Source organism: Vipera berus (assembly GCF_964194415.1).
Source record: "Vipera berus genome assembly, chromosome: Z".
Classification (NCBI taxonomy): domain Eukaryota; kingdom Metazoa; phylum Chordata; class Lepidosauria; order Squamata; family Viperidae; genus Vipera; species Vipera berus.
The window spans coordinates 15,277,604-15,302,712 of NC_138205.1; the positions used below are offsets into that span (position 1 = coordinate 15,277,604).

The 25,109-nt window shown below is 44.5% G+C and overlaps 1 protein-coding gene across 1 annotated transcript; it reads left to right on the forward strand.

Annotated features, from left to right (window-relative positions):
- Positions 1-986: 986 nt before the first annotated feature.
- On the forward strand, positions 987-25,072 carry LOC308677472 (double C2-like domain-containing protein alpha; the record flags this gene model as incomplete). The annotated part of the gene is made up of 10 exons (XM_081343914.1): positions 987-1,224; positions 7,928-8,007; positions 10,934-11,008; positions 20,195-20,304; positions 20,419-20,545; positions 21,353-21,412; positions 22,792-22,949; positions 23,426-23,507; positions 23,613-23,709; positions 24,933-25,072. The coding sequence occupies exons 1-10, from the start codon at positions 996-998 to the stop codon at positions 25,070-25,072; spliced, it is 1,158 nt and encodes a 385-aa protein (XP_081200040.1). The 5' UTR covers positions 987-995.
- Between the last annotated feature and the right edge of the window lie 37 nt (positions 25,073-25,109).

The window sequence follows — 25,109 nt, forward strand, 5'->3', positions numbered from 1 at the left end:
AATCCACCTCACAGGGTGGTTGTTGTAGGGATAATAAGAGGAAGAAGGTGTGTTGGACATGTTTGCCTCCTTGAATTAGGAGCGCTAGTTTGGTGGTTAAGGCACCAAGCTAGAAATTGGGAAAGCATGAGTTCAAGTCCTACCTTAGCCCTGAAAGCCAGCTGAGTGCCTTTGGACCAATCACCAGGAGACGGAGAGTTCTAATCCCACCTCAGTCATGAAAGCCAGCTGGGTGACTCTGGGCCAGTTACTCTCTCTGCCCAACCCACTTCACAGGGTTGTTGTTGGGGGGGGGAAATAGGAGGAAGAAGGTGTGTCGGATATGTTTGCCACCTTGAGTTATTTGTAAAAATAATAAAGGCAGGATATAAATAAATAAATATCAGTTAAGATGTATCAAAGCCAAGGTATTGCTTAAAACAAAGGTAATTATGCCTTTAACTAATTTTATCTTGCTTTGCTTGCAGCAGCACAAAATTTAGCTACTTCCCATGTAATGAATGGTTTTAAATCTTGAAGGAGAAGGTTCATGTAAAATTTATCTGACCTTGCAGGGAATTTACAAATTAGGAGCACAAGGTAGATTGACCTGATGTCTCTATAAAATTTATAATGCAATAAGGGCTCTGTGAGGGAGATAGGCAGCTTAAAAATGTGGTAGATGATTGATAGATAGAAGAGAGAGAGAGAGAGAGAATTTGTGAGATGTTTTCAACTTCCTTGTCACCACATGGGCAAATTTTCAAAAGTTTACATACAGTAACCAAAACATTAGGCTGCATTTTAAAGTTTCCCATTTCTGGAGAAGCTAGATGCCACTTATTAAGAACATACCTAGAGATGTATTTTCTTGAGAATCAAGGCCAACCTGTTTTATTCCAGCAAATTTGCTTAAGGCAGCTTTGCATATCAACATACCACTGAGCCTAGAAATAAAGGATGAAAATTAATGAGTGAGTTTTTCTCCCCTTTCAGCACAGTTGACTGTTCCTCCAATGACTGTCCGCCGTGGAGATCGTGCACCAGTTCCTATCCGAGAGCACATGGCCATCGATGTGTCCCCAGGACCGATACGACCCATTGCCCAAATCTCAGCTTATTTTCCACATCCTGGGCTGGAAGGGGTGCTGACAACACAAGATAGGATGAGGGGTGAAGGAACGACTGTACCCGCAGGGACTGGGGAAGGAGAATCTACTGAAGGATATGATTCTGATGACAACAGTAAGTATAATTCCCCGTGTCTGTGACTCTAGAGAAGACTTGAGCTTTCATCAAACTATCTTTTAATCCAAGAGAAAACAGCTGGCTACATAGCACATTCCATGATTCTCTTACATTGACTGTCACTTCACATATCAACTTCTCCTCTTCATCTACCGCATCCAGTTGTGGTCACCATGATGTAAAAAAGATGTCGAGACTCTAGAAAGAGGGCAGAGAAAAGCAACAAAGATGATTGGGGGTCTGGAGGTTAAAACATATAAGGAACGGTTGCTGGAATTGGGTATGACTAGTTCAGGGATAGGCAACCTCGGCTCTTTTATGACTCGTGGACTTCAACTCCCAGAATTCCTGAGCCAGCTATGCTGAGGGGAAAGGGAGAGGTTTCCAAGCTGAGCCATGCTGGCTCAGGAATTCTGGGAGCTGAAGTCCACGAGTCATAAAAGAGCCGAGGTTGCCTACCCCTGGTCTAGTTTAATGGAGAGAAGGAAGATGGGTGACATAATAGCAGTCTTCCAATATCTCAGCGGCTGCCCCAAAGAAGAGGGAGTCAAGCTATTCTCCAAAGCACCTGAGGGCAGGACAAGAAACAACGGATGGAAACTAATCAAGGAGAGAAGCAACCTAGAACTAAGGAGAAATTTCCTGACAGTTAGAACAATTAACCAGTGGATTAATTGTGAATTAATTGTGAATGCTCCAAGTTGTGAATGCTCCAACACTGGATTTTTTTAAGAGGAGATTGGACAATGATTTGTCTGAAATGGTATAGGGTTTCCTGCTTGAGCAGTGAGTTGGACTAGAAGACCTCCAAGGTCCCTTCCAACTCTATTATTATTAGTTATAGTATTAATATTAGTATTATTAATTTTAAGATAGAGCGCATAGATGCTTGACAGCTGGCGGTTGGATGTGTACATTGTTCTATGTACCCTACTATAACTTTGTTTGATTTTGAATTAGCAGAATGTGTGAACTAACTCACTAATGGTCTATTCAATTAACATGAACACAACCATTATGGTTTGTCAGCTGTGGTTTACAACTTAGTAAGATGTATGAACTTAAGTCACTATAGTTTGTTCAATAATTCAAACAAGTCAAAGAATGTTGTGTGAATAGAATAGGTGAATAGGTCTGCCTCTTATACGACCATCTACTCACTCATATTTAGATTATTTTTTTCACACATCTACAAAGGCATATTAAAGTTTTGTGAATGGCCATCCAGAGCCTCATCCTTCACTTTAATGTCAACCTATATCGACACTGACATCCATACGCTCTCATATGGGTATCCAAACAATATGTTTGTCATAAGCAAATCTGTCTTACCAAACAGTTCTCAAAAATATGGACAATTGAATCTTCACTGATTGATTAGGTACCACTGACTCAGCATTAGTTCCTGTCACAGATAAAAAAAATGTTCATCTTTTCAGCTTGTGCCTAACAGAAACTCATAACTCTTTGAGGGGTATTCACTGGAGGTTTTTAAGAGGAGATTGGACGGCCATTTGTCTGGAATGGTATATGGTGGGGTCTCCAAACTTAGCAACTTTAAGACTTGTGGACTTCAACTCCCAGAATTCCCCAGCCAGCCATGCTTGGAGACCCATGGTACAGAATATCCTGCTTGACTAGGGGACTGGATTAAAAGACCTCCAAGGACCCCTTCCAATGTTGTTATTCTATATTCTGTATTTCCTTGATCCCCTCCAACCATCATTTCCATTGTTTCCCCTTTCTTCTTTGTTCCTCAATCTTACCTGGAATACTGTATCTAAATCCACCATCACTCACATACACCTGCCCAATGTGAGATTCTGATCTTTTAGAGAGGTACATTCTTCAGTTCCACTTCTTTCAAAACATTCATCCACATATACCGTTCACTTGAAAGTGGTGTTTGTGTGAGCCCTTGTCACATTTATAGCCAATGTTCTGGGGAGAGTTTTGTGAACAGGTCTGCCATCATGACATTTAAGGTGTAACCATCATGTTGTTCTGCAGCTTGCTTATTCTTTATCATATATGCTACAAAATGTCCTTTCCATTCCGACATCTCCTATCTCCTATCATTTGCACAGTGATCTGGGAATAAAGTCTAGTGAATCTCCTGAGGTTTTAAGCTGAGCGAATGCAGGCAAGAACTAAAAAACAGAATCCTATCTTTGCCCTGAGGCAGTCATACTTAATTGTAAATAGCCACACTCAGTGCACAATAAAATAATACATGCACACTGGTCCAGAGTAAAAGATAAACTTAAAAGGTCTGCAGAACATGACTTGGTAATTTCTCTTCTCTAAAGCACAACCGCAATAGGGAAAGTTGCACTTTTGAGCAAACCTACTTAGTTGATTTTATAAATTATATATATGATATATATTTTATACTATATATTTTTATAATATGATTTTTTTCCAAATCAAGCTATTTAGTATCAGGCAAGATTTAATTGACTCTGGTAACTGGGTTCACATCTGGAAGGACACACGAAAGCAACTTGTCTCAACCCTCTGGGCTCTTTTTGGACACAAAATTTGAAACAGGCATGTGCACAGACTCATGCTTATCTTTCTCAGAAGCAATTCTTGTATTCTACCAGGCCAGGTTCTGCAATATTTGTTTCAGTACTTATAATCTACTATGATTAAATGCTCTAAATCAGGCATGTCAAACTGCCGGCCCAAGGGCCAGATGCATCATACTCAAACCGCGCCCACCCCATTGCCGGCAAGTCACGTGACGTCACGAGTTTGACATGCCTGCTCTAGATTGTCAGGCTCAAAATCAAGAATGACATATAGCAATCCTTCCAAGCTGAGTTCTTTATCGTTTTACCTCTGTAGACAAAATCTTGCTAGACTGAGGACTCTACTGTTTGCATCAACAGGATATTCTGTGAAGCATCAGGGCAGGGCTGTCTTCACCCTCTTTCTCTCACACTTGATCTCTGGGCTGAATTGCCTGTTACTCCTCTGGAATGCACCTTCTCCCTCTTGGGGAACTACCTCCTCATTACATTAGATCACAAGGTATCATGAGCTTATTCTCCAACCCTGCTACCCATCAGAGCAGAGCTAACTTTAGGCTAAAATTGAGCAGGCATTGGCTTAGAGTGCTAAACCTTAGGGCAGGGGTAGGCAGCCTTGGCTCTTTTATGACTCGCGGACTTCAACTCCCAGAATTCCTGAGCCAGCCATCCTGGCTCAGGAATTCTGGGAGTTGGAGTCCACGAGTCATAAAAGAGCCAAGGTTGCCTACCCCTGCCTTAGGGCATACCAATGCCTCCTCGTCTCCTTCCAAAGGAAATGCAAATCTTGCATCACAGTTCTCTCAATACAGGGACTAGACAATGATACGCACCTGAGAATCCCAGTCACTCAAGCCCAGAACTGTATAGTTGGCACTTTGAAAGATGTTCCTTTGTAAATCCAGCTGTGGGATTTGGAGCTGGCTTGAGTGGTCAAAACAGCTGAGGGGAACCTCAAGGCTTCGTGGGATTATCATGTGCTGCTTGGGGGCAAACATGGGGAAAGGCTACTTGGGCTGCCTGTGAATCATCCAGAGACCTGGGATTGGCAAACAGATTCTGAACAAGAGTGCAACTAGCAAATCTGGGTTGCAAAGATCTGCCTAGCCACTAGATGGCAGTAAAACGATACAGAAAACTCTCTGCTGACCTCTAAGGGATCCTCTGAATCCCTGCAACCTGGATCTGGTAACTGTAGCTTTCAGCTGCATGCTGTTCTTCTCACAGTAGGATGGGGTGACCTGCTCCAGCTGGCATTCTAATGGGAGAGGAATAGATGAAGGAAAGAATTTGTTCCCGTGCACATTTGTTTTTAGGACTAGGAGGAACACTAGATAGACATTGGATGACCAAATGTTTTGGAAACATGCTCTGCTCTCACCTTTTTGTGCTTGTTCTTGTGCCGAGACAAATAAATATGCACAGGCTTTGCCAGATTCAGAGCCTCAAGCAGATTTGTGTCAGCACAAGCACAGGCCTACTGTACATGTGCAGAGGGTTCCATGAGCGACGGTATCAGCAGTCCTCAGAAATGAGTGCCGTGGCACTAAAAAGTCAAGATGTCAGTTTTTCCCCTTGAATCTGCACCATAAGAATTATTGAGGCCCCCCCCCATACTTTCTGGGACAACCCATGCATGCAAATGTCCACTCAGGCATCTTCTCTAATAAAAACAACCTCACAACCCCACGCCTCTCCTATTAACACAACCCAGCATAAAAAAGACATTACATTCATATGCTCTCCAACAGGTGCATGTACACACGCACACATGCAGACACTGACGCCCATAAGACGGAAGGGAGGTTTAATGAATGGTAAGTGCAGAGCGAGGGAAGGAAAAAAAGGTAGCTAGCATAGGAGTGGGTGCTGTAGATAAACGGATCACAAGAGAGAAAGAGAGATCTCCATGTTACCAGACAGAGGCATGCGTCGAAACGTAAACCCATCCAGAAACCCTTACAAATAAATGTATCCCGATACAAAGAGGTACAGTCTGATCAAACATGTGTAGGGACGTATAAGCCCTTTTCACTTGGGCTTTAAAATTACGCAGACCATTCTGAAGGCCAGGGGTGAGGGGGTGGGGAGGAAGAATGCATCACGTTTTTTGCTCTTGATCTCCATGCATCATTCATCAGCAATTTGTGCATGCTCGCCATGCGCTCCGGGATCTAGCTTTTCTCAGGCATCGAAAGGAAGCCTAACCGCTGACCGCTAGCGCACACCTAGCGAGAAATGCCCAGAATTGATGAGTGAGGACAGAAAGCCCATCCTCATCCTCCTCCTTCTCTTCCGGTTGAGTTTTACTTAACTGCTAGATCCTTTATATCAATAACTAAACCATGGTTTATTGAAGAAAGCTCAATTGGTAGGGTGCATACCACCTGCTGAGCTGTTAAGTGCCATAAACAGGACACAGTGGCTATGCTTACACAACACAGCCAAGCCGGAAAGAATTATGACTTAGCACAGTGAACAAGCCCCATTTGTGAAATGGGGCAAGAACGATAGGCTGAAGGCTAAGCAAGTAGAAGTGAATTTCCTGCCAAAATTTGACAAAACACATGTCCACGGCCCAGGCCAAGAAACCTTTTTACTGTGGCAGACTATTGATCCATACAATTTATAGATCAATCACAACATCTTGGAACACATAAAGGAGAGAATGCTTTGTTCTTGCCACCGAGAAACTACAAATAGATCCTATATGGCTCAGATTAAGGCTTCTGGCTTTAAAAGATGGGACTTCTAGAGATGGCTGGGCTGGTTGGATGGATTTATTTGCTCACCCAAATGTACAGTATAAATGCTTTTATGAAGACAAGAGATGGTTCTAATTCACAAAGGCCGACGTTCTCCAGGTCTGGAGAAAAACAGAAGGAGAAGTAAATGGTGGGTCCCCAAGGTATGATCAAAAAGTCAAGATGGCAAAAGCAATGATGTGATCATAGCTCTGCCTGGTTTTTAGGTGTGTCACACTTAAAAAAACAAAAAGAGCTTGAATTGCACTGTCACAGCCACCATCTTGACTGTTGTTTTTTTTAAGCATTCCTTGCAGACACCCCTGTGGGTCCTGAATAATTAACAAGTGGGCAACTGTCCCAGAAAGAAGACACAGTATCCTAGCAACTTTACTTTGCAAGAAAAAAGAGGCAGTGATAAACAAAATAGACTTACCTTTGTGGAGTCCTTGGTCCTCTCTGAGCTTGTTTGTTTGCAGATGTTTCATTATCCAACTAGGTAACATCCTCAGTGCAAGAGAGTGTGGGGTTTGCGCCCTTTTTATACACATTAGCTTGCCCTGCCAGTTTTGGTGGGGGTATGGTTTTCTCCTTGGTAGTTCCTTAATTAGGGTATTGTTTTTTGCTTGATTGTTTGTCTGGTGTTAATTCTTGCTTATCTGGTGTTGGCTGCCAGAGAAGCTGTATTCTGGTCTTTTTGTTTCCTTCCTCTCTTTTGAATGGTGTGTAAATATGATTTATTTTTATTTTTATGTCTAGTGATGGCTGATTCAGAAACATGTCCCATGTTTCTCCGCTTTGTTCCATGAGAAACAGAAGTTCAATTACTATGCATCTTTAGACACGTCTACTTTATTTCCGCAATTAATTCAGGACATCACATTCAGTTTTCCTGGTGCCTAAATTAGATTATCAGAGGGAAAGGGAAGGGGGGCACTTGAGATATTCAAAATGAAAGTGTGCACTCCTGTGCATAGCTCACAGACAGAGAACACTTACATAAAGATTTGCAGAATTTGGGGTAGGGGAAGATTTTGACAGCCATCAACATAAGAACACCTTTTGGTATTATTTGAACTCACAGTCGATCTTCATTCAATTGTATACAAGTGTGCAGATGCAGCAATACAAAGCAATTCAGAGATGGCTATGCTGGCCAAGCCTGATGGGATTTTTAGTCAGTTCATCTGAAGCAAGGTTGGCTGGGGAAGGTTAATCTGGATCATGACTGGCTGGGGAATTCTGGGAATTGAAGTCCACATGTCTTAAAGTTGCCAAGGTTGAGAAGCACTGGTCTGGACAGATGGATGGCGCTGAATTTGCAGATTGTGAGTGGGATTGGGAAGACAGCTTGAAGGAAAACACTGATAAGATGGATCTCTTTTTAACATTTGTTTTCCTTACTGCCTGGCCTTTTTCTAGCATCACTTGGGACTCTTGAATTTGATATTCTCTATGATCCAGAAAGCTGCACCCTTGACTGCACCATCCTACGAGCCAAGGTAATCGTGTTCCTTTACCGGGCCTCAAAAACCTCTTCCGAAGCAGTTTCTCCAAATTGGTGGGGTTTGGACAACTCCTGTGATTTATTATTTATTTATTTTTTGCTAAAGGAGACAGCCTGGGCTGGCAATGAGGGATTATGAGGGCTGCTACTCAGCTTACTTGGAGCACAGTAGGCTGTAGAAGGCTGCTGAAAAGACACTGTTTTGCTTTTCTAGCACCCTCCATGCCTTTGGATTCAGCTTTTCTGCATCACATGTTGCGTTTTCACAATAAACGGCCTTGATTTAATAAAAGAGGCCACACTGGGGTGGAAAATCTCATTATGGAGCTAGCAATGTTCATTTCAGCCTCTCTTTTCTCCTGCCACACTCAGCCCTTTCTCTCTACCCCATCTACAAAGCCTTTAGAAGTCAGGCAAGTGCCCTTCAAGTGTCAAACCAAACCTCCGGGGTCTTCTCCCTGACCCTCAACTCACACATCAGCAATACACAACACCCCCCTCCTCCCTTTCTTCCTTCCCAGCTGGTGGGCTTGCAGCATCTTCAAGCATCTCGGCGGCGACGCGCCAGGCAACCGGGTATCCGCAGGCATCTGGCGTTGCTGTGGCAACAGAAGAGGGCGGGGGGGGGAAGCATGGGAAATACTGCGGCAGTTCAGAACCACAGCAAAACTAACCCAGAGCCCGCCACTTTGAAAAGAGTAGATGACCCTTTTTCCCAACTGGCAGGTTCCTGTTTCCTTGGCGTCGTCCTCTGCATCTCTAGAGATTGTGTGCAAACTATTTAGAGGATATGTTTACATGAATGCTATTTTAAAAATATTTTTTCTGACTACTGTATCGTTTTCCCTGTGGCCATTCACCAACAAAGCCAATTTAGCTGGAATTTCTGCAATGACTCTGAACAGGATTAAAATGCACGGCACCAATAGTTCTGGGATTTAAAGTGACATAAAGGTCGCCTTCCTAGCTTCTGAAAAGGGGTTTCAAAAAGTCCAGCTGCGATTTAGAGATGAATTCCCCACATCTGCAGTGAAAGTTAATCCAACTATCCTGCCTGGTGCACCGGTGCAAAGATCTCGGAGTTTGTAATCCTGGAATAGTCCAACAAATTCGTTGCTGGATGGAGAATTGTTTGCAATCAGCAAACACCTGGAAAGTGCCACTGGTCAGTATGTGGAGTGAAGATATTTTACGAATGTGGAGGAGTGGATTTATACCATGCTAGTGAGGCCACACTTGGAATACTATGCACAGCTCTGTCACCATGATACCAGAAAAAAATGCTAAGAACCTACAAAAAGTGCAGAGAAGAGCAACAAAGAAGATAAAGGGAGCTAAAAACCGTACAAGGAACAGTTAAGGGAACTAGGTATGTCTTGTCTAACAAAGAGAAGAATTAGGGAGGATATGATAGTTATCTTCCAGTATTTGAGGGACTGTCACAGAGAAGGGGTCAACTTAGTCTCCAAAACACCAGAAGGCAGGACAAGAAGCAATGTTTGGAAACTTTTTAAAGAGGGATCCAACATAGAAGTAATGAGAAATTTACTGACAGTGAGAACAATTAATCAGTGGAATGGCTTCCCTCCAGAAGTTGTGGATGCTCCATCACTGGAGGTTTTCAAGAAGAGACTGGACAACCATTTGACCAGGATGGAATAAGGTTTTCTGCCTAGAGCAAGGGGTTAGATTAGAAGACCTCTGAGGTCCCTTTCAGCCTATGATTCTATGTTCTAACCCCCAGACCTATTCCAGGGTGGGAGTCTTAATCATTCAGACTCTAACGGACTTTGCAGTTTTGCTTTTTCCCTATGAAGGGCCCTCCTCCTCCTCCAAGGCAGAGCTGAAGAATGTACAGGTGGTCCCCAACTTACGACCACAATTGGGACCAAAATTTCCATTGCTAAGCAAGGCAATCGTCGTGAGTCACACCTCATTTTACAACCTTTTTTTGCCACGCTTGTTAAGAGAATTGCTGCACTTGTTAAGTGAGTCACCTAGTCGTTAAATGAATCAACTTCCCCCATTGGCTTTGCTTGTTGGAAGGCCACAAATGGTGAGTGTTGTGACCCCTGGTGCGGCAATTGTCGTAAATACATGCCGGGTGCCAAGCACCTGAATTTTGATCCCATGGCTGTGGGGAATTTTGCTGCAGTGGCTGTAAGTGTTAGGATTGATTATCACTTTTCCCAGTGCTGTTGTATCTTTGAACAGTAGCTAAATGAATGGTTGAGGCCTATCTGTAGTAGGTCGAAGGGCCGTACCCGCTACATGCAGACACCAATATCCCCCCCCCCCCTCTCTCTCTCTCTCTCTCTCTCACACACACACACACACACACACACACACACACACAGACAGACACACACACCTTCTGTTCCTTATTTTTCTTTCTCGGTCTTTCTTTTTCCTTTCTTTTTTTCTTTTCTTCTCCCTCCTAAATTGCAGATTGTCTTAGTGAAAAAACGAATGGCAAGAACTTCTTTCTCCAGAAAAGACTGCCTGTGGAGAAAAGACAAAGATACCCTTTACCAGAAATCTGAGCCAATCTCTTGCGGAAGGATTTTAATAAATAAATCCTGCCACCCTCCCTTCTAATCAGCAAGTCATTGCGAGGAAAGGATCAAGCTGACTTCGCTGCTGATCACGCTTACGGCTTGAAGGGAGGCTCAGCCAATCTCAATGTATACATGTTGCACTTTTAACAATAAAGGTTCATTCATTCATTGAATTGAAATTAGCCCAGAGTATCACAACCATAAAGTGGAGCGGGCACACCAATATCTACTTTTCAGCAGGAATTTTATAATTTTGAGAGGCGTAGAGAGCTTTCTACAGGCCTCTGAATAGGTGGAGATGTAAAAAGAACAAGGAAGTATAAATAGAGTGGAATTAATGCCCGTGTTTGTTTGTTTTTCCAGGGACTAAAGCCAATGGATTTTAATGGCTTGGCTGACCCTTATGTCAAACTACATCTCCTTCCAGGTGCTTGTAAGGTAAGCACTGGGGGGGGGGTCTGTCGGAAGGGGGCCATAAAAGTCAAGATGGTGGCTACAAGCGTGTGATGGAAGCCCTCGCCCCCATTCATATCCAGCATGACATTTTGATTTTTTTTAACTCTTTTTTTGATACCTTTGGTAAGCATAGCCTCAAATTTACATCCCTGTTATTGTGTCTTAATTCTGGTCCCACGTAGCCACAAAAGCTTATGTGAGTATATAATATCAAGTCTCCTTCAACACGAGCTTGACTCCTTACGTGTGTATTACATGTTGGTTTTGGGGGAGGAGCAATATGGAAGCAGCCTTGTCCTTCTCTTGGGATGCTTGTCCAACTTCCCAGATGCCGCAGGCCTCCTGGAACATGAAATTGTGGACAATGGTTTGGTCTACAGTAGTGGGGAAGGCACCAGGCTAGAAATCTGGGGACAGTGAGTTCTAGTTCCACCTGAGACATGAAGCCAGCTGGGTGACTTTGGGTCAATCACGAGGATTCTGTGAGTTCTAGTCGCACCTTAGGCATGAAAGCTGCCTGGGTGACTTTGGATCAATCACCAGGTTTAGTTTTTAGTCCTGGTTTAAAAGCATGAAAGCCAGCTGGCACCAGCCTAGCTGGCTGGGTGACTTTGGGCTGTCTCAGCCCAGCTAATCTCACAAGGTTGTTGTCCTGGGGAATATAGGAGCAGGAAGGAGTATTCAGCCATTTGTCTGAAATGGTATCGGGATTCCTGCCTGAGCAAGGGGTTGGACTAGATGACCTCCAAGGTCCCTTCCAACTTTATTATTATTATTGTTGTTGTTGTATGCTCACCTCCTTGAGATATTTATAAAAATAATGAAGGCCTAATATAAATAAAATCTCTCAAAATTACTAATATAACACATTTGCCCATTCTTCCTGCTGTCCAAAAAAGCACCTGCCTCCTCTGTCCATCGTACAGCTCTAGGAAAGAGAATTAAGAAGATTCTGATTTAAGGCACTTAGGAATTAAATGGGAACTGAAGAAAAAGTCTTCAGTGATCAAGATTTCTGCAATCCGTTGTTTCTCAATCTTCACAATTTGAAGAAGCGTGGATTTCAACTCCCCGAATTCCCCAGCCAGCTTTGCTAACTGAAGAATGCTGGAAGTTGAGGTCCATACCTTTTCAAGTTGTTAAGGCTAAGAAACACTGCTGTAATCTAATTCCCAGTGCTTTTTTTGTAAAAGAAAAAGGCGCCGGAACTCACACGTCATACAACCCGCTTTGCCTGCCCTACAAGGTTCCATCCAAAAAAGGTGCCGGAACTCCGTTCTGGGCGTTCTATGACAAAAAAAGCCCTGCTAATTCCCTTTCCTTTTCCATAAATCCAATTAAAATAGACTTCGCAAAATTCTTCTCCGTTGCTAGGATTTTGACTTAGACAGTTTAAACCTCAGCTGGAGGGGCAGAGAAAGTCAAAATGGCAGCAAAAACCATGCAATTGAAATAACTATCCCTTCTTTAGATATGTCACAGACATTTTAAAAACACAGAACTTCAATTGCAAGGCGGTGGCTGCCATCTTGAATTTTTGACCTCCTCCTAGTAGATCCGCCTGAACATTTGAGATTGTCTCACTATTTCCCATCTGACCTGAACTCATGCTGCTTACATTTTCAAAATCAATTAAAGCATAATAGGGGCAGCTGTCTACCAGTGTGTGTGTGTGTGTGTCATGAAAGCTGGTGAGGATAAAGTTTATCTTGCACATTAAACATTCTGAATGAGAAATAAAATTTGCCATGTTTACCTGTCAATAAGCCTATCCGCAGATAAGCCGATCCTTGAAGTTTTAACCATGAAAAATGCACCACCTGTGGATAAAGTGATGCTCAAAATGCTTATATGTATTAAATTTTCACAATTGGCTTATCCATGGATAATCCACAAATTGTCCATTTCTCATGGTATTTTGATTAAAATTTCAAGGGTCATCTTATCCGTGGATGGGCTTATCGGTGAGCACATTTATTTCTCAAATTCACATAGCTGCCCATCTCACAAAATGTGATCCGGGGCAGTGTACAATTATTAAGTAAAAAACAATATGTAGATAAAAACAGGCATTTAAAAATACAAAGTGACAACATTAAGAAAATACATTTATTAATCAAATTCATATAGCTCCCACCTCAAGAAAAATGACCCCATATGCAGGATATATGCATACTGTTATCCTGTACTATAAATACAGGAGATACAGATACTTTTTAAAAGTATATGTAAAAAAGGTAAATATGCTGTAAAAAAAAGTAGACTCAAAGTATGCCCCATCCATGGATAAGTCAAACTCATTTGTCAGCTTATTCCTGAGTGTACAGGTAGTCCTTGATTTACGACCACAATTGAGCTCAAAATTTCTGTGGCTAAGAGAAACATATGTAAAATGGGCTTTGTCCCATTTTACGGCTTTTCTTGCCAGAGTTGTTAAGTGAATCACTGCTAAGTTAGTAACATGGTTATTAAATAAATCTGGCTTCCCCGTTGACTTTGCTTGTCAGAAGGTCACAAAAGGGGATCACATGATCCCGGGATACTGCGACCATTATAAATATAAGTCAGTTGACAAGCGTCTGAATTTTGATAACGTGACCAATGGGGATGCAGCAATGGTCATAAGTGTGAAAAATGGTCATAAGTCACTTTTCCGGTGCCGTTGTAACTTTGAACGGTCATTAAATGAACTGTTGTAGGTCAAGAACTACCTGTATAGCATTTCATATTAATGTTCTCATCGTATTGTATTGTTTGAAAGAATTTATACAGGAATTAATCATTGGGCAGGCCTATTGATTTAATTGCTGCCAAGAATCACAGGGACAAACGTCACTCACAGATTATGAAAAATGTCTTTTCTCCAAACTATCCCTGAACTGTGAGCGAGGAGATCACTGAGGACCATCTCCTTGTGAAGAAAAAGCTCATCCCCTGCCTCTTCTCCGCAGCAACCTACCAGGAATTCCCTCCAAGGCTGAAGTTTAGCGCACACAAATTTTGCATAACTTATTAGATAATAAGAGGCTTTTAAGCCACCTGTAATTGGATGTTTGGAATAAGAAACCTCTGATTGCCGAAATTACATTATCTCAGGGCCAAAAAAAAAGATGTGACAAGGGAATATGCGACCAAATCTTCCAAATTAATATTTATGAATATTTATGCATACTCAAAAAATAGCAGCGTACGCCTGATGGTAGGAAGCAGCTGGGAGGAGCAGGTGCTATAAGCCTGTGTTGCTTTCCAACTCTGAATCCCACCCATTTATCTTGAAGCAATTATTAGCCAAGCTGGGGGAAACGGAGAGATGGTCTAGGAAGATATTTCTGATCTTCTTCCCTCCGCGAGTGTAACACTAGCTCTGGGCTCGACCTCTTGAGTGTACTTTTCTGCCTCTGGTTGGCCAAAGGAAATCAACACTTTTCTATAAAATCAAAAACAAAATCAATCCACATCCAGTTCACCGTCAAAACTAGTCTCTTCTCGGGAGCTCCTAGCACACATCTGGGTGCAGCTGTTTTACCTATGCCAAGGGCAGAAGGGTCAGCAGGTAATTGACTGGGGAAAGGAAAGAGATTCAGAAAGTATGAATCCCTACTAGCTGTATGAGAACAAGAGGCAGAGCCTGGAGGCAGAGTCAAGAGAGAACTCAGCCCAGAATCGTTATATGTCCACAAATGCTGCAAGTTCCCCCACCACCACCACACACACACACATACACACACACACACATGAATTCCATTGAGTCTTAACTGGCACCAATTCAGTGCTGGCCATTAGTTGACCAGATTCTTGTGTACAGCCTGAGCAATAAATCAGCTTAACTGGAATCTGTGGTCCTAATTCTTTGCCCCTGACCTTAGCACGTGTATAGGGGGAGCAAGAAAAGAAAATAACAAATGTAGCATAAGAATCTCTTCTTAACAGAAGTTGTGATGTGGCATACTTGCATGAAAGGTGCAGAGTTCGCATTACAACTGTGCAAGGCTACTTTGGTCATCTGAATGAAAACAATGGATCCTACAGATGCTCGGATCCCCAGCAACAGGATTCAGATCATTCAGAACCACAGGTGAACAAAGAACATTAGGCTACATTTACCTAACACACTAAGCCAGAGTCCTTCTATTTATCTATATACTACTAAAACTCTGATTCTCGTAGCCTTTGACTGGATGAAACGGGGCATCTTAGAGCAACAATTGTTGAACCAAGGTACCTCAAATGGGCTAACTTACAAAATGCATCCAAACCCGGGACCCATGACTCTTGTGGAATTGGCAAATCTTATAAAACATTTTATGACATCAAAATTGTCATAAGGCATTTTATTACATAATAAAAAGGTCATAAAACCTTTCCTCTGCCGATGTTTGTGCTATAACAGTGATGGCGAACCTTTTAGAGACTGAGTGCCCAAACTGCAACCCAAAACCCGCTTATGTATTGTTGGGTGCCGGGTGGGCGTGGCCTATTGGGTGGGCGTTGCCCATTGGGTGGGTGTGGCTGCAGTGGTAACGGCAGACTGGGTGGGACTAAAAAGTTCAATCAATCAATTCCAACTTTGCAAGATCTTTTTTTTTCCTGCGAGAAGCTGAAATTGATTGATTGAACTTTTTTTGGGGGGGACACGGCGGCGGAGGCCTAAAACTAAAAGGTTTTATAAAACCCAGCTGAAGGCCTAGGACTGGGGCAACGGCGCACGTGCCCACAGAGAGAGCTCTGCATGCCACCTGTGGCACGCGTGCCATAGGTTCGCCACCACAGTGCTATAAAGTTCAACATGAGTTTCCTTTTTTTAAAGTATATTTTTATTTATTTTTTAAAAAATCTCAGTATAAAATACAACGGGGTGAGCTTCCATTCCTTGCCCCAGCTCCTGTCCATCTAGCAGTTTGAAAGCATATAAATGTGAGTAGGTTAATAGGTACCACTTCAGTGGGAAGGTAGCAGCGTTCCATGTGCCTTGGTGTATAGTCATGCCAGCCCCATGACCTCGGAAGTGTCTTCGGACAATGCCGGCTCCCTCACATAAGAAACGGAGGTGAGCACTGTATCCTAGAGTCACACACAATTGGACAAGGAAATTTTTACCTTTCAGAACAATGTGAAAAAGGGAAAGGAAAGGGATAAAGGATTAGCATGAGGGAGGGGGGAAAGAAATGAAAAAAGAAAGAAAAAGCAGTGACTTCTGACTTTTTTTGGTACAATAAGATACATAACAAGTTATGACAGCAACTTCTTAGCTACACCAAATCGTAACTTCTAGCCATTTCTCTAACCCACTTGATTGTCAAAACCCAAAGTCAAAAAATTTTTTTTCCTCTTTCACACAGAAGGTCCAGAAACGGTAACCACAAAACTATTTACATTCTTATCCCTAATTAGCACAGTCAACTTTGCCATCCCTGTCTGTTTCATCATCTTTTCAATCCATTCCTTTATTGAGGGAGTTTAACAGTTCTTTCCATTTCTGGGCATATAAAATTTTTGCAGCCATCAACATGTATAGCAACGAAGTTCCATTCTCCCCCCCCCCCCCATTTCTTTATCTAATAGTCCTAAAAGAAAAAGTTCAGGTTTCTACTGTACGTCAATTTTTAAAATATCCTAAATTAAACCATGGATCTGTACCTAATATTTCTTTGCCTTGTCACATGTTTACCACATGGGGAAAAAAGTACCCTCCTTAAACATGAGCTAGTTTTCTTATCTGGACGGTGGTTAGATGATCTTGGTGGGGGCTCCCCAATTGTTATGCCCCTGTCATGGACCGATCATCATCTCCTGCGGCTGGTCTTCTGTTTTGCTACCCCCTGCCGTGGGTGTATGGAACCTATTAGATGGTACCGCCCCAGACGCCTAATGGATCCCGAGAGGTTTCAGGCAGCGCTGGGGTCCCCACCTGCCTCCTTTGCTCACAGCTCGGCAGATGCCTTAGTGGAAGCCTGGGAAAGGGCAGCCACTGAGGCTCTTGACCGAGTTGTACCCTTGCGGCCCCTGACCCGGTGCAGATCCCGTCGAGCTCCATGGTTTTCCGCGGAGCTCCGGGAGATGAAGCGTCGGAGACGGGGCCTAGAGAGCGGTTGGAGGTCCAGCCGATCCGAATCCGATCGATTGCGACTAAGAACCCATATTAGGTCTTATCTCGCTGCGATAAGGGTGGCGAGGTCTAATCACTTTGCTACCCTTATCGCGTCCGTAGATAATCGCCCAGCCGCCTTGTTTAGGGTGACTCGCTCCCTCCTTAATCAGGAGGTGAGGGAGGAACCCTTGCAGGGTCGTGCTGAGGAGTTTAACCAACATCTGTCAGACAAAATCGCTCGGATTCGGACCGGTTTGGACTCTGACTGGGCAGAGTCTGGCGATCAGGCCACGGGCGGTCTTGTCGATATTACCTGGGAGGAGTTTGATTCTGTGACTCCGGAGGAAGTGGACAGGATTATGGGGAGGCTGAGCTCCACCACATGTTTATTGGACCTGTGCCCTTCCTGGCTGGTTTATGCAGCCCGGGAGAGGACACGCAGCTGGTTCCAGGCAGTTATATCCGCTTCTTTGAGTGAGGGTAGCTTCCCTGCCGTCTTGAAAGAGGCGGTGGTGAGGCCTCTCCTCAAGAAGCCTGCCCTGGACCCAGCTGTATTGAACAACTTTCGTCCGGTCTCCAACCTTCGCTTTCTTGCGAAGGTTGTTGAGAGTGTGGTGGCGCATCAGCTCTCTTTGGTCCTGGATGAAGCGGATTATCTAGACCCGTACCAATCGGGTTTCAGGCCCGGGTACAGCACGGAGACGGCATTGGTCGCGCTGGTGAATGATCTCTGGAGGGCTCGGGACAGGGGACATTCCTCTGTTCTAGTCCTATTAGACCTCTCAGCGGCTTTCGATACCATCGACCATGGTATCCTGCTGCGGCGTCTCAGGGGATTGGGAGTGGGAGGCACGGTCTTACAGTGGTTCTCCTCCTATCTCCAGGGACGTTCGCAGTCGGTGTTGACAGGAGGGCAGAGGTCGACCGCGAGGTCTCTCGTTTGTGGAGTTCCTCAGGGGTCGGTCCTCTCGCCTCTCCTGTTCAACATCTACATGAAACTGCTGGGTGAGATCATTCGTGGCTTTGGAGTTGGGTATCATCAGTACGCCGATGATACCCAGCTTTTCCTTTCGACCCCAAACCACCCCAGTGATGCCCTCAACGTGATGTCCCGTTGCCTGGAGGCAGTTCGGGTCTGGATGGGGAGGAACAGACTTCAACTCAACCCCGACAAGACTGAGTGGCTTTGCATACCTTCATCCCGGGTCTATTCGGACATTCCACCTCTTGCTATGGGGGGTGAACTATTACCCCCCGTAGATAGGGCTCGCAACTTGGGAGTCCTCCTAGATTCACGGCTCACTTTGGAAGACCATATAGGAGCTGTGACTAGGGGGGCTTTCGGCCAGGTTCGCCTGGTGCGCCAGTTGCGGCCCTATCTAAGCCGGGATGATTTATGCACGGTCACTCACGCGCTCGTGGCCTCTCGTCTGGACTACTGCAACGCTCTCTACATGGGGCTGCCCTTGAGGACCACCCGGAGGCTCCAACTGGTACAGAATGCAGCCGCGAGAGTTGTGTTGGGAGTCTCCCGATACTCCCACATTACACCTCTGCTCCGTGAGCTGCATTGGTTACCAGTTGTCTTCCGGGTGAGATTCAAGGTACTAGTAATGGTGTTTAAAGCCCTACATGGCAGGGGTCCGGAGTACCTTAGGGAACACCTGCTGCCGGCATCAACCTCCCTCCGCCCTGTGCGTTCCCACAGAGAGGGCCTCCTCAAGGTGCCACCGGTCAGAGAATGTCGATTGGTGGCCCCCAGGGGGAGATCTTTCTCTGTGGGCGCCCCGGAGCTATGGAACCAATTACCGGTTGAGCTCCGGACAGCGCCCGATCTTCGCTCCTTTCGCCGCGATCTGAAAACATACCTGTTCGAACAAGCCGGCCTGGCCTAAGGGGGGATTGGTGGGGTATTTTATTATTATTATTGGGGTTTTATTATGTATCAACTGTTTTTATGGGCATGTATTTAATTACCTTTTAATTTTTGTAACTCTGTGTTTTATTCTTGCCCTGTACACCGCCCTGAGTCCTTCGGGAGAAGGGCGGTATAGAAATATTAATAAATTAAATTAAAATTAAATTAAATTAAATTAAATAAATTAAATTAAATTAATTTCAAGGTAGATATATTTCTGAATTTCTCCCTGAATTTTTAGTAACTTTTCTAATACATTAGGAACTCTGCCACTCAACAAACTGGTAAGGACTCTGCTAAGGAAATATTTCTGAACGGATGACATAACATGAGGGAGCTCAGCAACACAGCTGCACTTACAGCCGTGACTGCATTTTGTGATGGTTTTGCCAAAAAACAGCACTTACTTCTGTTTTGGGCAAAACTGTGCCCATAGTGAACTATTGGTTTGCTTAAAAACTGCAGTGTTTGCTTAACAATAGCAGCCATTTTATGACTGCCACATTCACTTATGTGACCACCATAAAAAAGTTCATAAAATTGGGTCAGTCACATTTTTCAACTGTAACGACTTAACGGCTGCGATGGGCCGGCTCCATTATAGTTGTAAGTCGAGGACTATCTGTATCTTAGCGGTTTAGCAGGATAAAGAAGGAAAAGCATTACAAATCGATTTATATCCTATGACACTGTTTCCCAGTCCTCAGAGCAGGGAACAGATTCAGCTGCAGGCTTTGCTGTACAGGTAGTCCTCAACTTACAATCACTCATTTAGTGACCATTCAACAATACAATGGCACTGGAAAAAAGTTTTTCACACTTAGGACTGTTGCAGCATCCCCATAGTTGTGTGATTAAAATTCAGATGCTTGGCAACCGATTCATATTTATGATGGTTGCAGTGTCCTGGGGTCATGTGATCACCTTTTGCAATCTTCCGACAAGGAAATTCAATAGGGAAGCCAGATTCGCTTAACAACCTTGTTACTTACTTGACAGATGCAGTGATTCACTTAACAACTGTGACAAGTAAGGTCATAAACTGCAGCAAACTTCACATAACAACTGTCTCACCTAGCAACAGAAATTTGGGGCTCAGTTATTATTGTGTAGCCCTTCTCTACTGTTCTGTTCTTCCCGTTCAATTCCTTTTTCTGTTCAGGCCAACAAACTGAAAACACGCACCCAGCACAACACTCTCAATCCTGTGTGGAACGAGGTCCTCATCTACAATGGGATAACCGCAGAGGACATGGCTCGGAAAACACTGCGGTGAGATAAAACCCACCTTTTGCTTCAGAACTCATGCCACAGCCCCATTGCCCTCCTGTGGCTCTCTTCCCTCAGCACAATTCTCCATTTTTCTTTTCTGTTTCTGCCTCCCAGAATCACTGTCTGTGATGAGGATAAACTGACCCACAATGAATTCATCGGAGAGACTCGGGTGCCACTGAGACGCCTGCGCCCTGGCCAAAAGCGACACTTCAACCTGTGCTTAGAACGGCAACAACCGGTGAGAGCTAAGTCAAAGAAGGTTGTATAACTTGCGATGACTCGGTGATTATCGGCATTTGATTCATAGTAAGACTTCTTAGACATTCAGAGACATCTTTAGTTACTTCTTTGCTGGTGACTTTGGATGTCTGCTATCCTCCCTCTTAAAGAATCCTGCCTTTCTCTAAAAAATTTGTGAGATTTCCCTCTGCCCCTACCCACCCACCCACCCCAAACCCAAATCTCCTATTTTTACCTGCATTTCACAACTATTTCTACCTTTTCCTCCTTTGGAATGACCGAATATTCCTAGTAGAACAATCAAAGACAAGAAGAAGCTTACACACAACAATCTATGAGCCAATTTATTCTGTAAATGAAGAGCTGTGCCTGGTCCTCAGAGTCAAAAACTGTTGGGTGAGAGAGATGATAAATCGGGATCTTTCTCTTTGGGGGACAAATCTCCTCAGCCCTTGCCAATGGCTAAAGAAAAATTGGCAAGTAACCCAAAAACACGTACAGTTCCCTATCATAGCCAGTTGTGTTGTCCCACAAAACATCATTCCACATCAGAGCAGGGAGATCTGCATTATAGACTCAGTGCCACTCGTAGAATTCAGATTAGAGGCAAATTAATAAAGGTTAATTTTTTCCAGCACCACCCAGAGGCCCTTGTACAAAACATACATTGGTTCTAATGGGCCTATATTAGATTTCTTCACCAATTTCTCCTCTTCTCCCTCACTCCTCCGTGGGGCCTTTACACTCCTTGACTTTGCTGGGGCCCTTGTTTAAAAGTTCGCTAAATTCTCTCCTATCACAACAGCTGGCATCCCCTTCTTCCATGACTGCCGCCCTGCGTGGAATCTCCTGCTATCTGAGAGAGGTGAGAGTTTTTCTCCCATCCTACTCCCGCCCCAAAGACGGCACCTGAAATTCCTCAGCAGAAGGTTAGGTCGGGGATGGACCGCCTCCGCCTTGCCAAGGGCTGTTGCCCCATTGCGGGGACCTACGTGCTGAGTAGCAGGGCTGGATCAGACCCCAAACAGAGCCACCCCCTCTGTTTCTTCCCCTTCCCCTTCTCTTGCCAACTTGCAAAGCAACAGCTCATCCATGCAAGCCACCTGAGCTTGTCCTGACTCAGGAATTCTGGGAGTTGAAGTCCACGAGTCATAAAAGAGCACCGAGGTTGCCTACCTCTGGCCTAGGCTCTCCAATAACCCAAGTACCCGATGTGAACTGGCCCTCCCCCAATTTTCCCTCTCCACCCTCTTCCCTAGCAGGCCCTCCTCCAATGTGAAGTTAGGTTGAGGGCTGGAGGTGGCTGTCCCTGACAAGGCAATAGGCTAGCGAGAGGGTAGGAAGAGACTGTCTTTGTAGCAGGAATTGGCAAAAGAAAGCCCACAGTTGAGATAACATCCCAGGTCCAGTTTTCCAAATCTAATGCCTTCCAGCTGTAGGGGAAAACTACAGTTCCCAGCTAGCATCACTGTTGACTCTGCTGGCTGGAATATTCCTTAGAGGTACCTCCCACCTATTTTCATTCAGGAGTTCAAGGGGTGAACGCAGAATGCTCTTGTCCAGTTCCCTCCTCCCCTCCAATAAACCTTTGGGGTACCTTTGGGGTCATCCACTGAGCTTCTATAGCTGTGGTGGAATCTGGGTCTCCCTGCTCTTAGTCCAAGACCTTAACCATACATCATCCTGGCATGTGGTTCAGAGCAGCTGGAAGATGCTAAGATGGGGAAGGCTGCCCCTGGGCTCAAGGAATTCAAAAGCCCAAGGCTGAATGCAAGGCCTTCTAAACGTTTCACCTGGGTCTCAGAATGTCCAAGGCCTAACTGAGGCCTAGATCACACAACCAGCTAAGCCCGGGGTCAGCAAATGTTTCGAGCAGTAGACACCGCCAAAATTATTATTTTTAAAAATGAACGGAAACATAACAAATTACATGTAATTATGGATAGAGTTTATGTTTTACCATTCTGCTCGCCTTGGAGGTCATGGTGTCTGCGGGACCCCTGCAGTAATCCATACAATGCTTTACTTGGTTTGTGTACTCAAGTTGTGGTGCTTCACAAACCATGGATCGATCATGACCTAGCACTTTATGCAGAGCTAGGCCAATGTGGCTTATTCAGCAAGGCATGGTTCAAAAAAAAAAAGATGCATGAACCCAGTTGCAAAACTTTGTTTGGGAAGGCCGGAGGGCGGGGCATTTGACACAAAAGCATTCAATAGCCTTTCCTTTCCCCCACTGCATAGTTGGAACCCCCAGCTGGCTGGGCCCTGGAAGAAAGGGGTCGCATCCTGCTCGCCCTCACATACATCTCCGAACGTCATGGATTACTGGTGTCCATTCTCCGCTGCGCCCACTTAGCTGCTATGGATGTATGCGGCTACTCGGACCCTTATGTAAAAACGTGAGAAATGCGCACATACCAAGGGAAGAGAGGGGTTCTGATCCTTGGTTAAGGTCAACCGTACTTAAGGATGCTTGGGGGAGTGGGGAGAAGTCTAAGAGTTTTGGGGAGGGAAGGAAAAGATGCAATTTAGTCCCTCCCGTGTCTACTATGGACGTGAACGCCTTAGGCTCAAGAGAGGCTCTTTTCTTTAGCCTCCAGTGGTTCAAGAGACCATGTGTAATGTTCCCATTTAGCAAAGCTTTTAGAGACTCGCTTTAACAACCCTGGAATTAATGTTTGGAAGATGTCCCATTTGCTGTAGTCATTTCACATTTTCTCTCGGTGCTTTGGATTTATGACTTCTTGTTGAGTTTTTATGGTGGCGCTTTAGCGCTTGCACAGGCTGGTTGTTTTCCTGAGAAGGAGGACGACTGTCTTTATGTACAGGCTTAATCTCCCATTCTCCCGTTCCCTCTTCTTCTCTTTTCCGGCAGCTACCTGAAGCCAGACGAAGAGAAAAAATCGAAGCATAAAACAACTGTGAAAAAGAAAACGCTAAACCCAGAGTACAATGAGGTAAATGAAGGAGAGCCAAGGAAGGCATTACTTGATTGGAGGAGCGAGGGGGCGGTGGTGACCCTGTATATTCCTAACTTTTAATCCTTATCTGCCCCATTGCAGGATTTTTTCTATGAGATTGAACAGTCAGATCTTGGTCATAAATCCTTGGAAATCACCGTTTGGGATTACGATATTGGGAAATCAAATGACTTCATTGGTGAGAAGACGGAATAAGATCACCTAGTTTCAGGGAAGGGTTGTATAGTCTAGGACAGGGGTAGGCAACCTCGGCTCTTTTATGACTCATGGACTATGCTGACTCAGGAATTCTGGGAATTGAAGTCCATGAGTCATAAAAGAGCCAAGTTTGCCTACCCTTGGTCTAGGAGATGCTGGGTGTGTTAATCTGGATTGAAAGCCTGGGGCTTAATTCTACCAGGATATGAGGGGTCCTTGGTGCTCTCTTGAGCTTGGTTGTTTTCTTGCAGAAGTTTCATTATGCAAAGTAGCTAATATCAGCAATGTTGCCCAATGATGTTGATGATGGGTAGCACTGGTGACGCTATCTAGTTTGGGTAGTGGAACGTCTGCAAGAAAATAACCAAATTCAGAGAGTACCAAGGGCCCCTCATTTCAACCCTGAGCTACAAATATTCTCCTTTCTTGGTCTCTACAACGATAGCCAGGCATCTTTTGCACATTCCGAAAGTTCCCAGCATTCTTCTCCAGATGTTGAAGGGGAAGTTATAACAGTTACATGGGTAGTAAGACAGGAGAATGTCACAGAAAGGATGTCTTGCAATGGAGATTCTTGACGCTCTCTAAGCTTGGCTGTTTCCTTGCAGACAGTTCGTGACCCAACTAGGTAATATCATCTGATTTCATCTGATGTTATCTAGTTGGGTAAAACATCATCTGATGATCTTACTTAGTTGGGTAATGACACGTCTGCAAGCAAATAACCAAGCTCCCGGGTCACCAAGAAGTCCACAACTCCACCTCGAGCTACAAATATTCTTTTCTACTGGATGTTTCCCTCCCTGCCGAGGGCAGGAGAGCCAGTAGTTAACTAGAGCAGGGATAGGCAACCTTGGCTCTTTTACGACTTGTGGACTTCAACACCCAGAATTCCTGAGCCAGCAGTGCTGGCTCAGGGATTCTGGGAGTTGAAGTCCACGAGTCATAAAAAAGCCAAGGTTGCCTACCCCTGAACTAGAGACTGCATTTTGCAGACTCCACAAAATAATAATAATAAAAGAATATCCAGAATCTCTCAAAGAGAATTTGAGGGTGAGATTTCCAAACTTCATAGCCTCCTCCATTGTACGCAAACACCTTATTGCACGGGGTGGGCTGCAGTATCCCGATGACAGGACTAGGAAAAAGTCAGCTCCGCAGCCAGCAGCTTGGAAACTGCAAGAACCTCTTGTCTCGTTGCAGGTGGGGTGACCCTGGGATTAGGGGCCAGTGGGGAGTGCCGGCAACACTGGCTCTCGTGCCTCCAGACCTCCGACTGCCGCCTGGAACATTGGCACACCCTCACCAACGAGCTCCCAGAATCCTCCACCTTTGGCCCTTGAGGCCCCCCGTGATCCCCACAGAACTGCGCCCTTCTAT